The following is a 15,733-nucleotide window of genomic DNA, read 5'->3' on the forward strand; positions in this document are numbered from 1 at the left end:
GACTTCTACTATCTAAACCATTAATTATTTTCATAATTTGGGATAATCTTAAATGAACACGCCTTTGAAGCGTATTCATCTCAGATTTTCCCAATTTTTCCACATGTGGAAAAATTGGGAAAATTTGTATAAGGGTAATTATAGGCGTAGAATCGACTGAGCATAATTTAAAGCCGATATGACGTCACTTTGATACCAAATTTTGATTGGCTACTTAAAACATATCTGTGAAAAGGCAAATTACGCTAAAAAATGTGCAGTATATAAACTTTGTGTTATGTGCTACTTTAAGATTGACCAGAGTGAAGGTTGGTTTATGCTTCTCATATGCATAAAAAGTGTGTATGAGATCCTGAAAATAATTTTATGGCATAAAATGATAATTAGATTAAACAACAATCTGAAAAATATTAACCGTGCTTTATATCAAGCGGTGCAGACTTGGGTAAAACGCAGAGTATATACACCACGAATGTTTTACTTTGAGAAGGGTTTTTGGCTGAAATTATTCTACAAGTAACTTTTATCTCTGAGAGAGGGGCGGGTAGCCCTTATATGCGTTATCAACCTTTATTTTGTTTGCATTATGCCCGGAATTCATGTCATTTTCATGGAATGGAAGGGCAATCGTCCTCGCCGTGCAAAAATGAACGGCAATATAGACCCTACACGGTGCGCTGCGATGACTGCGCAGTATAAAAATAACCGTTTTCAGGTTTTGGGGGTGTTGTGTCAAGTAAAATCGGCTCTAACATGAAAACGGGCAAAAACGGGCAGCTAAATTTTGGTATCGTCTTAAAGCTTAGACATCTGGTTAAATGATGATGATAGAATTTAAACGGAAATCTAAACGTTTCTAATGTAAATGCAAAAAAACATGGATTATCCGCCTATTTCGAGGAATAATTATCCTATAAACCTCCTTAAATGTGTCTTTTATCTACTTTGAACCCTTTCACATGAAAGAAGAATATATCAGGATTATGTGGGTGCCATTTCGGAATCCTACCTGAAAAACCTCCTGTGAAATGGCTTGTTTTTCAACTAAGTTGTCATATACGCGGCATTTCGCAAAATGTCACATTTTACGATTTTAGGTAGGAAATAAACAACCTTTATGCAAATTCCCGAATGAAATATTTTGCTGAAATATTCTTCAAAGTGTTGTCTTTCAGCTGGGCATGACAAAAATTAAAAAACTGAAATTGCCCAAAATGACTTTTCAGTTGGCGCACTTTTGTTTCGCCCCGGCCCATGTGGGGCGGTTCACGCGAAGCATGCCATCGGTTTAGCGCGCAAAGAACGTGGAAGGTACAGGGAGAGAAGAAGAACGTCTCGTTTACGTTTTTATTATTTTGTGAAAAAATAGGAAGGAAATTCAATAAAGCTTTACCTTTCCTCCCTTTTCTCTCTTCATATTTTTCTTTTCTCCTTTCCCCTCTTTTTTTCTTGTTTGGGCTGTTTTTTGGTGCGAATGCCCCCACCGCCCCCTCTACGCGCCTGAGACCACATGCATTCGTATCATGTTTATTTCGCATAAGAATAGAACATGTAGACCTTCGATGGCTCCATCCCAGATGAACTTTCTGTGATCCAGATGTGAATCATGTGGGTCCCTTATCCCAGGATTTGTACTCCACTCATGAATATTCATTACAACAGTAGATGACCAAAATATTAGCTAGTATAGCTTTAATAATTAATGTGTTTATACGTTACGCCATATTTCCACCACAACAAAATTTCAGAAAAATCTTTGGTGCATATCATTCATAAACAATTAAACACCTTAGAATGGTCAGCTTAGTCCGTGAAATCTAAATGTTCGATGTAAGTAAGAGTCGTATAGATAAATTATTCACTTTATTAGGAGTTCTAAATTGCATTTAATGAAGGTATCAACTTTTATTCTTATTGAAACACAAGTGTCAATTGGTTCTATTTCGCGAACATTCAGTCACTTTGCCTCATGGAAAGGTTGACAGCTCCAAGTAAACCTAAATTTTCGATTATATTTAGAGTGTTTAGCCGTTGTCATCATTCGTGCAGCATTCAGTTGTAGTAAGTTAAATCTTCGAGAATCTTTGGTGTTGTCACTTTTTCATAAAGTCAGTTAAGATCTTCCCAGTTCCAATTCCGACGTGATGAGGAGGCATGACGTGAAATAAGATCCGAACCCTGAAAAGAAAAGTAAGAAAAAGGGTCTTTATATATGAGACTTGTGGCGCACTTTAAAATTGTTTATACATGTATGTGAATGTTTAATGTATTTATTCCTATTATTTATGTTAACTGATAAATTTTCTTGATAATGGAATCCCAGCGAATTAAAGCGACACTGAATATGGGCACGGCTATGCTACCCTGAAAACTATAAAGTAAGAACAGTTTTTTTTATAAGGTTGGAAACGCTTTTACTCTCGGTCCTTTCCAACCCCTTCCGTGCACCTTCTGAATTTTTAGAGTGTACTTTTCCTAATCCACACTGCTCTAAATTTCTTTTCAGTTCCAATATATTTACAAATCACCTTCGTTTGGAATTCAACCCCTGAAGTCTTAAAGGACAAGTCCACCCACACGAAAAGGTATTCTGAATAAAAAAAGAGAGAAAAAAACACCAAGCATAACACTGAAAATTTGATCAAAATCGGATGTAAATTAAGAAAGTTATGACATTTTAAAATTTCGCCCCGAGTTTCTCGTAATTTCACAACAATTATATGCACATCCTGGTCTGTATGCAACTGACGGAACCGATGGCGTCATCCACTCATTATTTCTTCTGTTTTTATTGCATGAAATATCAAAAATTCAAAATTTCCCCATTGTCCTGTGAAAAAAGGTTTATTTCTTTCTGAACATGTGGATTAACCATTGTTTCAAAATTTCATAGTTCAGTCAAGTTTGTCCTTATTGTCAAATCTATCAAAATTGAAATACTGCATAATTCAAACAATAAAATACAAAATGAATAGTGAATGATGGACAGCATCGAATCTCTCATTTGCATGTCAATGGGTTGTGCATATCATTATTTTGTGAACAATAAGCGAAACTTTAAAATGTGATAATTTTTTTATTTTACATCCGATTTTGATAAAATTTTCAATTTTACTCTTGTCTGATTTTTGTATATTGATTAAAAACAATATTTTTGGGGGTGGACTTGACCTTTAATGTGTGGGATCATAAATATACTGTATATTAAAGTTTTATTGCATCAATGGCGTGGGGGTTGGAGTGCTTGCCCACCCCCATCCCCCCCCCACAAAAAAAAAGAATCACGACCAAGAATATAAAAAAAGAAAATGAAAGAGAGAAGGGTGAATATTATGTCAAAATCTATCACAAAATTGGATTTTGGTTATACAGATTTCGAAATTTTAGCTCGCTCACAACTTTTTATAAACATTACCCTATATGCCATATCTGGCCCAATCAAAACGTTTGGCTCATTACGCCACAGTATTGCATTATAAAAAAAATGTTTACTCACATATATTTTTTGACAAAAACCCAAACAAACAAATGTGATATAATTGATTTCTACAATACTATAAAGACATGTAATATTATATTCGACAACATCGTGTTAAGGGGAAGACATCACAAGATTTTTTTCAGTGGAAAACATCTTAAAGGAGACAATTTTGCTAAGGCCCCCATTCCACACAGCGGAGACATTTGAAAGACCAAAAATTGGCAATATCTTACAACAGTCTCCAAGTTCACTGAAATTTGTCATCTCTGGGGAATGGCTCAGAAAGACCCCTCAAAGAACTAAAAAAAAAGATTTTTACTACTTGAATTGATGTGCTTACACTAGTCTTATATTGATCTGTCAATCGTCTTTCAGAGATCTCAATTTATGCAAAAAGAAATCTTTCAGAATTCTTTCCATGGACTTTGCCTGGTCTTTTAATGATCTTTCAATGATCTCTCATGAATCTTACAGTGATCTCCGTAAAAAATCTTGAGAGATTGTCGAAAGGTCATGGAAAGACTAATACGAACTGTGAAAGTTCATCGAAAGACCACTGAAAGACCATCAAAAGACAGGAATCGTGAAAGACCTCTGAAAGATCAAGCAAGTTTCATGGTCTTACAGCAGTCTTTCAGAGGTCTTGCGCTGTGTGGAATGGGGGGGGGGGTTAAGTATTTGTCGGTAATCGAAACCGGGCCCCCAGCTTGGAACACAGGTACCTTAACCACTAGACCAAAGAGTCGGGTTAGTGGCAAGGGCGACCCCGATCCGATTGACCGTCAAATAAACAGATTTTCGACAGTATACCAATTACAATTTCCTTTGTCGGGTGTAGGTGGGTTTTGAACAATGGCAAGCCACCAAAGCTGTTGTACATAATGTCTCACTTTTCTATAATTTCTCTCATGATAAGGCTGAAGATCTAAGCTTTTTAATAAGAAGAGGTATTTTAGATTGGTCAGCAGCCAGCTTTTCATAGGCCAAGTACATTAAGCAGCTCATAAACAAGATACAATTTGTATCTTGTTTATGAGCTGCTTAATGTACTTGGCCTATGAAAAGCTGGCTGCTGACCAATCTAAAATAACTTTTCTTCTTAAAAAGCTTAGATCTTCAGCCTTATCATAACCTATTTAGGCTCAAACAGAAATAATAATTTGATTTCATGTTTTAGATCAAAAGTTTCCCCTATATTACAAAATCTTTTTTTTTTTAATCTTTTCCAAACACATGACCTGAAAGAATATTTAGAGCAGCATGCAATGGGCGAATAAAAAGGTCTTTTGGTCCGCGCCAAGCTCATTAACATTAACAATTCAAAAAACCCTCTAGTAATGAATATCAGTTGGATAAAAGAAGCTACTTTGGGGGGCTTGTCGACTGACTGCTCCATAAATGACGTTTTCATAATGGGCATTGAAGCGATTAAAATTCGCAACAAATGCCGCCAATCCATATCATCCATAGAGAATCATTTTGAATTAGAAAACTACAGATAACCCATCACGCCTACCCATGCATGCATAGCCCTTGACCCCACATCCCTCCTCTCAAATCACATACACACACACACTGCAACAAGCACATGAACATGACGCCACAGCCACTTAACACAGGTATGTTTTTCTGCACTATCTCTTTACTTCTTCGATTTATATTATGTTCATATTATTGTGTGTACGCTACCGATATCAAAGTATGTCTTTATAATGAACCTTCAATAATTGCTAAATACACGTGTAATTGTCACGTAACAGGTCTTCGCTTCGTATATATGCAACACACATACACGGATCAGAAAGTAACTCCTCCCCCATCTTCCGTATCTGTTTTCCTATAATGTGCTCTCCTATTTGTGTTTTCTTAAAATGTCTTTCTGTACACAAGAGCTTAATCAAAATCAAGCCTCTGTCTAAATAAAGTATTTTAACACTTCTCATATTTCAAATCAATAAGGACCGCTGTTACTTCTCAAAATCTCAGATGTATAGACCAACCAGACCTCCACACTCGGTCATTTTTATTTCATTTTCAGTTCAAACTTAGGTCGTATAAGAATGTTGACCTTCGATTTATCTGCCAGATTTCATTGTCTTCTTTCAACATGTGTTATATCTATAAATACAATATCAAACGAAAATATTAACTTTCCCTTCTTATTCCTTAATGTAGTTTTATATTTGCCTCTCCCTCCCCTTTGTTCGTCTTTTGCTTTCTTTTGCTTATTCTGGGGTTTTAAGGTCAAGTATCTTTTTTTTCATATGTAATTTATGTATTCTATGTTTTTTTCATTGGGGATTGACCTTGATAGATCAATATGGCCTTTGTCAATCCCCTCCACATTTTGATCTTCTATGTCTTTTTTATGTAATATATCGTAACTATTTATAATTGTATTGCTATTATCTATTGTATGTATTCGATTGTACTGATATTGTATGTTTTTTATTCAATATTATGTGGAAAATAAATTGAATTGATTATAATTTTGTTTTTCGCTGCCAATATGTTACGTGAATCGAATTAATATTGGGCATAGTTTACATCTGAAACTCTCCATGTATAATCAACAACTTTTTACGAGACCGTAGAAGGCGAATATCCGGGGTGAATATACGGAATGTATTCCGCAAAATTTCTGAAATCATATATATCTTTGAAAGAGAAATACTCTTTCGTTTTTTAATGATCTGAATCGGTACTGTATGATATTGGTCACTGTATGTGCTGCCAAACTTTATCCGAGGAATGTATGGGGAATAGACATCATAATTTCGAAGTTATTCAGTCGGATTATATGCGAGACCAAGAGTTCCCGCTTCCAGACCTGTCGATCGACGAAATAAGACAGAGAATGGACCATCTAGTTCCAATCAATAGAAACCATCGGAGAGAAATGTCCCTTTTCGAGCAAATTGACCTTGCTCCATCAAAGAAGAACGCCAATTGCACGAGCTTTACAACAATAGAAACGACGCTTGGATGAAAGCGATCGGTCAAAGATTTTCATTGCGATCAGATTGGTCAGTGAAAATAAACAGTTGTGACCCAATGAAGATTGAATTCATCGCCAGAAAATGGATTGGATCCAAGAAAGATGGGCTAAGAATAATCGTTTACGAAATCCTTATTCAGGGTAAACATTACGATGTCTGGAGTAAGGAGAAATTCCTGTCTAGCATGTCTAGTCGAGATATGGTTTAAAAAAAATTAATGACACAACATGCATGATACTACAGACGACCTCCTGAGGGTAATATCGTCTATCGTAAACCTCGCAATATCACTGTCCCATGTAATCACCCAGCAGGCCAAGTGTAATGAAGACAATTATTGCAATGCAATGGAAAAAATAGTGCAGTTAAACGCTAAGCTAGAATCAACACCGTCAGTACAGATGATGGAAAGTCAATTAAAAGAAAAAGAGAAATAGATTAATGACCACAGTCAAGAGAAAACAAATCCTGCGAAAGAAATGGAAGAGTTGACAATGCAACAACTATATAGGCTATGAGATGAAGAATGTAAAACTGGTAGCAAGACTATTCGAACAAGAACATTCCATCACAGAAAACATGAGACGAGAATTTGAATGATGAAGACTGAACAATAGCATATGAAAGAAGTTTCGCTTTCTGAATTAGGAGTAGCCAAACCATTGATCCATGCAGCTGTGAGTATTACTGTTAATTCGAACGATACAGAACAAGAAATGCCACTAGAAAGTGAAAAACTGAAATCGAAATTTACGTCAAATGAAAATGGGAATGAGAAAGAAACTTGGAATTAGTTAAGTCGAACCCTACATAAACATAACCGTCAAGTTAGACTGCTAGTCAAATAGAACCCCAACATAACCGTCAAGTTGGGTATGACTGCATTTTTTCTGGACGTTGTATAGTATACGGTGTCTACTCCAAGAATCACACGGGTGCCACCTGAGCACCCTTGGGCATTTTTTTTTATTGACGTCAGAGGCCACGCCCAATTTTTTACATACCTCTTAAAATATGATTTTAATATTTTACGGAATGAACATGTCATGTTTGGTATCAATTTAAAGCTCATGTAAAATCAAATGCAAATATATGGATTACGGGGCATTTAATTACGCAAAGGTCAGTAAAAGGTCATTTAAGGTCATAAAAGGTCAAAATGCCTTACAAAATGTACATAAAGACACACAATACAATGAGGATCATACCATACAAACAAGTGAGGTATTATATATGATTTTATGCAAAGGTTATGTTTGCAGAGTGTACATTAAGAGTCCGATGGATGCTACATTAACATCTTGAGAAATGTTATCTTTCTGACACCATAAACCACATCAACTTTCAGTTACATTCCTCTTTACTTTTCTGAAAATATTTATATCTAAATAAATTGGGTAGAATTCACAAAACAAAATGCTGAAATTTCATCAAAATCGGATAACAAATAACAAAGTTATTGAATTTTAAAGATTTGCATTATTCCGGTGAAACAGTTCTTGGCATGTCTTCATAAATATTCATTGGTGGGCTGAAGATGTCATATCCCCACTTGTTCTTTTGTATTTTGTTATATGAAATTAGGTTTATTCAAAAATTGTTTACCAAGAACTAAAACAATGTGAATTAGTTATTTATTGCCATAACTTATTTCATCATAATGGAGACACATCATTTACACTTGCATGAAAAAAATGAAAGAATTATGGTTTCCTGTAATAACATAAGAAAAGGGGAAGTTTTTGCTGGAATGTTTCGGGAATCTATTGAACTATATTATTGAAGATATCAGATGGCGTTTCTACTCATGTAAACATGTTTTATATCACTATTCTCATTAGAGTAATGTTTGATTGTACCCGATGTTAAAAAGGAAACCTGACTGCATGTCTCGTTTAGTTTGAGGGAGTATGCATATCTTCATTGATGTTTTATGGAATACTCGCTTATTATCCGTTTATGTACTTTAGCTCATATTATGTTTTAAATAAGAAACAAGATAAGATAAATGAAATATACATGTATCACATTTTTTTCATAATCAATGTTGCTACAAAAATATCCAAACAAATAACTATTGGCTCACGGAATGTCAACGGTCTGTTTCAACGGATAGACGGACGTTTCTCTAAACTTGATGAGATTGATTTTCTAATAGGCTTACGGCTGATATTATATATCTGTGTGAAACACAAAAAAAACCGAACCATTATCACTCGATAACTATAGATATTTTGGGAATTGTATACCTCTGTCAATCGCAGCGCGTGAGGGGGGTTGGGGATATACATAAAGCATTCGATTATTACGAGAGGGGTAAATACTGTGGACTAGAGGGCAATATATTTTTATGTTTTATATACATCGCTCCCGCAAACTATATTTTTATAGCGAGAACTGAGATAGGCAAAGAAATATTTGATAATTTGGAAAAAACATAACAAAATGGACCAAACAAGGAGATAAAATGATAATGGGGGAAACGCTCACATAAATAGGAATGACTTTGATTACATGCCGAATCCATAGATTATACTTTGCAAAATACTTATATTCCTGATAAAATACTCCCAAGACGAAATACCCTCAGGCTTATATTAATTAAACGGGCGACAAATAGTTGTGAGAGACAAATTATAGATTTGTGCGTGAGCGCACAACTTCGAACACTCAATGGGAGAACACTGGGGGAGGTATACCTTCTTTAATACACAAGGATCGTCCATCGTTGATAGCGAGTCTCTCTTGCAATCCTTTTTTACTTTTGAGGAAACTGATTTTCAACCTTTATTTTCTGATCACTGTCAAGTTATAGCCACAATACAGACATTTTTTTCTCAATGAAATGGGATATTGAAATATATGAGTTACCAGTAATGAAATGGTCTAAAATATAAGAAGAACGTTTTGAGAATAATCTGAGCAGATCAGAATTTAACGAAAAAGACATCCTTATTAGGGATAAACCCGAAATGAACATGTGTAATTATCAAAAAGACGAAATTGATCAGTGTGAATCGGTTACAAATATGCTTCAAAAGGCAGCTGGGGGTATTTCAAGAAGTAAGAGAAAAAAGATGCACAATAGAAATAAAAACAAATAATGGTTTGATCCTGAACGCAAAAATAAAATAAGATTAATTAAGAATTACTGTAGGTAACTGAAACTGGGACACAGAATTAAGACTAAAAATCCTACATTAAAGGAAAGCATTTAAAAGAGACACGAATAAAAGTATATAGAAACTACAAAAGGAATACGATAAAATAAATAACTTAGAGAGCAAAGATACAGCCAGTTTCTGGAACCTAGTGGATATTTTAAAATACAAACAAGAAAAGAAAACCAGTTCAAATGTATCTCCTGGTGAATGGTGTGACTACATAAAACAATTAATGAACACGAATTATGAAAACCAATATACTGAACAAGGTAAAAACATCGAGTCAGATCCTACGTTTAGGGTTAGAAATATAGTGTATTAAATTTTAATGTAATAAAACAAGAAGTATATTGAATGGAATAAAATCACCGAAAAGAACAAATCCTGTGGGCCCGATAATATCCTGAATAAAATGCTTATTATCTTCTGTAATTTTGAGGTTGACGTAATAACAAACATTTTTAATGCAACTATAAAAACGGGATTTATCCAGAGAGTTGGAGGTTGAACTTGATTAAGATAATATTTAAATCAGAGTCAGTCGACAACCCTAATAACTTTAAGTATAAGTATCTTTCTAACGAGTTGTCTGGACAAGCTTTTTGCTACAATTCTTTACAATAGACTGAATGATTACACAGAAGACAACAATATAATATGTAAAGAGCAGATAGGATATGATATGCCCTGTTTGCACGACTTCTGTATAGGATGAATACCACTTCACTGCACACTGTAAGGCCCTCGGAGAACCCCGAAATAAATTATTTAACAAGTTAATGGATGTGCTGCCGGAGTTTGAGTCAGTATTCAATAATGGTATGTGTATATATATCATGTAGGGGTATATCCAAGGATATTTAAATATATTGTTATACATCTGTATAGAAGTATCTGTGTGTATATTCATGGATTCATATATTATGTATGTATAGAAATATATGTATATAGCATTATGTATTCAGTATGTATTTATATTGTATAATGCTGCGTAATTGTATACATAGATCTTTTTCCCTCGCATTTAACACCTTATCCAAGATTTTTTTTTTTTTTTGGGGGGGGTTAAAATTTGAATCCCATGATTTTTGCCTAAAAAATACTGGTTGTTACTATGTTATGTTAGGTCAATGTCATGATTTTATATCAATAAATTTTTGCATTGAAATGAATTGAATTATATATTTTACTTTCTCATTCTGTTTCTCCCAGAAAGATGGAGGGGATGAACACCAAAAAAGCTTCGTGTGACACCCCCCCCCCCCCTGACACCTACGCCATCCCACGGACAATTTAATTTTCTAATGAATGCTCAGAGAAGAAAAGACGGCGATAAGAGGATGCGAAGGTGAGAAACAATTCTTACAAGTAATAGAAAGTAAAATAGATAGAAAGGATATCATTACATCACAATGTGTACAAGTAAACACCTGGAGTCCGTCTTACAAAAAGCTGAAATTGATCCGATCAATCGCAACTATGGAAAGCCAGCAAAGTCAACATATAAATGCACGTTTGTTCATTTTATTTTCGAGATATGAATGAATATCCATAAATTAATTGATTTCTTGATTATTTGGTGTGGTCTCCTTTGTTTACAAAGGACATTTTGCAAATAATGTAGAAAAAAATTATGACACTGATGGATTTCCATAGAGTTACAATTGATTGGATCAATCGTAACTCTTTGTAAGACGGGGCTCTGGAGTAACCTCACCTTAGCCCACCCCCCTTAAATGACCCTGGTCCCCTTCCCTTTTCCAACAATCTAACTTACATCTCGCCATCAGTGATCTTAAGTGAAGTCTTAAGGAAGTCACTGATCCCAATCACCTTCTGACGTATCTCATCTGGTTCACCATGTCCGCAAGTATTGAAGATCTCAACATAGCACATTGGGTCATTGGTAGTACCCCGACATAGCAGCTGGTCGCAGAACATGTGCAACGTAACGCTCTATAAAGAAAAAAATATGATACTAAACATATTCGTTGATAATGAAATATTTTTAAATGCAGTTGCGTAACCACACAGCAAACCAGTGGCCCGTTTCTAAGGACTTACAACTGTTGTAACTTTGCCATTATGGCAACTACCATGGTAACAGGGCTCAGCAGCCAATCAGAATCAAGGTTTTATTATTAGTATTATTTGTTTGGCGTCACCTGTGCCTGGGAGGCGAAAAGCGAACTTAATCAATATGACCAGTAATCTCCCTCCAGATATAACTGATTTGGGGAGTGCAGGTGGACCACTACACTGGGGTTTCCCCCTACTCGTACACGAATACTGCTGTGGGTTCTTAACGTGCAAAGGTGGTGACTCTCCTCTTCACAGTGCCTCCATTTAACGTCCTATCCGAGGGACGGATTCCCATGGTAGTTACAATAATGGCAAAGTTACAACAGTTGTAAGTCCTTTATGAAATGGGCCCCAGGCCGGGGGGGGGGGGAGGACTTCCATTGACGAGTGGATACCATGCGCGACCATGTGGTCTCGAAAAGCACCCTAAACACGTATTTCCCAATTCTGAAAATGCACCCCTTAACAAGTATTGGCGTCTGAAACCCTACCTCTAACAAGTATTGGAAACAAAACAACACTCTTGGCAAGTATTCCCTGAAATGAACCCCTAAACAAGGACAGCGATGTTTTATTGTTTGTTCGATTCGTCGGTCGTCGGTTTTACCTTAATTTAGACACCATTATTTTGGTTTAGTACGGCCCCAGCTTCCAAACCTCGCGCTAATCGGACTCTAAACACGTAGTGTTGGGGCAAAAAGGACATCCTTTATAAAACATTTTAATTTTGTTTTATCATCCCCGCAAATTTGACCCTAAACACGTAGCTTTCCTAGCAAAATAGATTCCCTTTTTTTCATTATTTTTGTGTTTTTGACACCCTTATCACGTTACGTATACGTAACGTGCCCTATCTTGAAAAAGACATCCTTTTTACGTGTTTTTCAGGTCGCGCATGGTATCCACTCGTCAATGTTAGTGCCCCCCCGGGGCCCCAGGTCAGTATGGGGAATAGAATCACCACAAACAAAATTAAATTATAATATTTGAAAGTCATCAAAAATGTGTATGGTACCCTCCCCCACCCTAAATATGTTAAGGAGGGGGATTCTTGCGACATTCTATCTATCATCTAATAAATTTCAATAAACTTTTCCATACATTATACACTCTTAAAATGTTGGGCAACATATTGGTGAAAAATTTATCCAACTCTGGGTAGTTTTCAACCAATACTGTGTAGTTTTCACCCAAAGCACACATTATTGGTATAAAACTTCCAAGAATTTGATAAAGTTTTAACCAATTGTTGTGCGGACAGTATGTTGCCAAACATTCTTAAGAATGTAGGCCTACCGTCACCGTAAAATGGTAACAATATTTTTGAAAGAAATGGGCCTCTGATATTACACAATTGACATTCACGAGATTTCGGCAACAATGTATGATTATAATATGGTGGGAAATCAATAAATTGAAAATTACAACCACTTCTTAATGGCAAGCAATGTTACTACCACGGGATTTGATTTTGTTCTTACGATTAATAGAGAGGGGGGGGGGGGGTCGATCGATGCGAAATTGACATTAATTTTTCAAAGTACCAAATCAACCAAGCATTGCAATAGTCATGATAGTGGAGTTATGACAACAAATTCAAGGAGTTTATTGTCTGCCGGATCGTCTGATACAGTGTAGGCCTAGATCTATAATATGTAAAGCAAGCGAAGAAAAGAACTAAAATTACTTTTTAAATGAGTTTGATTTCGCCGTATTACCATAGGAAGGCCTATCATTCTATGGTGTTTCCAAACACCATCAACTAATGTACATAGATGAATGTATAAAAACCCCGAAACAATTCTGACATCAATGTATGAAATAACAGTTTAAATAGTGTTGTCAGTATACAAACAGAATGTTAATAAAATTGAAACGATGATAAATGTTTTTTATTATTTATTTTTTTATATTTTTTTATTCCTTAAAACGCTGTGTGCGCTATGAACGCCTACATGTAGCTTAGCCAGGTTAATATAGGATCGCCTTGAGCACCTATATGTGCGCAATAAAAATACCCTATATTGTCATTATTATTATTTATTCATTCATTTATCTATTTACTTATCTATTTATCTACTTATATATTTATCTATTTGTTTAATTTTTGCTCTCTGACCGGGACACCTGACAGTCCAGACAGAATAAAATGACGTGAAAGCATTCTCCAAGTTCAAACCATATTGCCTTGTTTATAATTGACTTTGAAAAAACATAAACCCTATATAACTTTATAGACAACGTTGATCATAAACAAATTAGTTTATGGGGTTGTGCAATCCAAACACAATTACAAAGGATACCATTGTTGCAGAAGAAGGCCCTTATAATAATTTTTCAAACTCATTTCAGATCACTCACAGATCCTTGTTTTCAAAATAATATTCTTAAAGTGAATGATTTCTATCTTTTCCAACTCGCCTAATTTATGTATAAACTAAGTCAAGATGATCTCCCCACAATTTTTAAACATTTTTTTGTAAAATCTCTTCCATACATAATTACCCCACGAGACAACGTAATTGTTATCACCTACCCAGTACTCTATATTAGCAAAAAAACTCGTCTTTTTGAACCAGTGCATTATAATTCACTGCCCAATGACTTTGAAGAATCACAATAGCATTGATATTTTCAAGCGCAAACTTAACAAGATGCTAGTTTGTCAATACTCCATACCAACAAGTCAAGCTAACATATAACTGTAACTTAAAGTATTGAAGTCTAATATTTAACTATCAATAAATTTGGCAAATATTATATATTCTAAATAATCTCACTGCAGTGCCTAATGACCTGTGTACCTGCCATGTTCCTCTATCCATTTTCAGTTTTATTTGCGCCACCCTTTTCTCCCTTTCTCTTTCCTTTGCCTCCCTTTTCCCCTCTTATAATTTTTACTTAAAATTTATCATCATTATCGTTATCATTACATTTATTATCTAAATTGCTTTCCATTTTTTGTTGTCGCTTATTCGCTCTAATTTGGTATTTTGTAGATTACGTATTTTAAGTTCGTTTTCCGTCCGTCTCTTGTATATAGGTTATGTTAATTAGTATTGGAAGTAAGTTTAGGGACTTGCCTTTTTTACAAGCTCTGCTTTTCCTGGCGATTAAGTCCCTCCGATCTGTTAATTTAACTTCAATATTTGTTATGAAATGTCATTGAACTACATACGTATTATTTTGAACAGAACACGTATTTGCACTGTTACTTCGATTTTATCACTTTTTGAACGGAAATAAATAAATCTAATTCTTATTCTAATCTAAATACTGGGCTAAATACGTATAAGGAAACGTGAATGAAATAACATAGAAATGAGTAAAAGAACTTAACTTACCTCTGGATCACGGTTTAAGCTTTTCCCAAGCTGATTTATGAAATTAACCATAAAGTCATTGGGCAAATCCGATCTTGAAACGCTTGTGAAAGTACGTACCGTTGGCATGGTTATGGCAATGAGTTGATAACGTGATATTACGACAGAGCAACAGAACGAAATCTAAAGAAGCTTTCAAAATTTGTACGAAGGGTTATCGGTTGAATATCCATGCGTCTCTATACGATCTACACTCCGTGATGGGGAAGGGAGAACCCCAAAATGTGATTTGCATAACTATAGGGAAGTTTGTAAAGAAGCTCCGCAATTGTACCACCCGATCGATTCATGTACCTTTCTATGAGTAGTCTTAACTTGGGAATGTTTGTTTAAGAAGCCGGATCACTGACTATGGGAAATGGAACGGAGAAAACACATTACCAAATTTTGAAAGAAAAGAGTAAGAGGAGAAGATAAAAGGGGTTGGAATGTGAATGTGAAAAGTTTGTCAATCGTAATCCGCCACTCAAATCAGTATACACCATGCAAGCCATTCGTTAGGAGACCAAATGTATCAACGTTTTCCTTCTAATGGTATATGAGGGGACGAGAGTCGGTTCAGTGTATTTTTTTTTAGTGATTTAATTTAGAAAGGTGAAACCTAGTTGAAGTTAAATGACTTAA

At 35.2% G+C, this 15,733-nt stretch overlaps 1 protein-coding gene across 2 annotated transcripts; it reads right to left on the bottom strand.

The window, feature by feature from the left end:
* Nucleotides 1-1,677: 1,677 nt before the first annotated feature.
* On the bottom strand, nucleotides 1,678-15,382 carry LOC121429165. 2 transcript variants are annotated; one of them, XM_041626100.1, is made up of 4 exons: nucleotides 15,071-15,382; nucleotides 11,422-11,600; nucleotides 2,529-2,590; nucleotides 2,114-2,178 (listed from the first exon to the last, which is right to left on the bottom strand). In XM_041626100.1, exons 1-3 carry the CDS (start codon nucleotides 15,176-15,178, stop codon nucleotides 2,557-2,559), a joined length of 321 nt encoding a protein of 106 aa, XP_041482034.1. In that variant the 5' UTR covers nucleotides 15,179-15,382; the 3' UTR covers nucleotides 2,114-2,178; nucleotides 2,529-2,556. The 2 variants fall into 2 exon arrangements, with proteins under 2 accessions (XP_041482033.1, XP_041482034.1); XM_041626099.1 differs by lacking the exon at nucleotides 2,529-2,590 and having other exon boundaries at nucleotides 1,678-2,178; nucleotides 15,071-15,366.
* Nucleotides 15,383-15,733: the final 351 nt, after the last annotated feature.

This window comes from Lytechinus variegatus, chromosome 15, assembly GCF_018143015.1.
Source record: "Lytechinus variegatus isolate NC3 chromosome 15, Lvar_3.0, whole genome shotgun sequence".
Classification (NCBI taxonomy): domain Eukaryota; kingdom Metazoa; phylum Echinodermata; class Echinoidea; order Temnopleuroida; family Toxopneustidae; genus Lytechinus; species Lytechinus variegatus.

Bases quoted from the DNA above. Each gene is read 5' to 3' on its own strand.
- LOC121429165 (XM_041626099.1), bottom strand. From the start codon at position 15,178: ATGCCAACGGTACGTACTTTCACAAGCGTTTCAAGATCGGATTTGCCC. The intron at 11,601-15,070 runs GTAAGTTAAGTT...TTTTCTTTATAG, and splicing joins GCTTAAACCGTGATCCAGAG to AGCGTTACGTTGCACATGTT. The intron at 2,179-11,421 runs GTAAGTTAGATT...TTTTCTTTTCAG, and splicing joins AAGATCACTGATGGCGAGAT to GGTTCGGATCTTATTTCACG.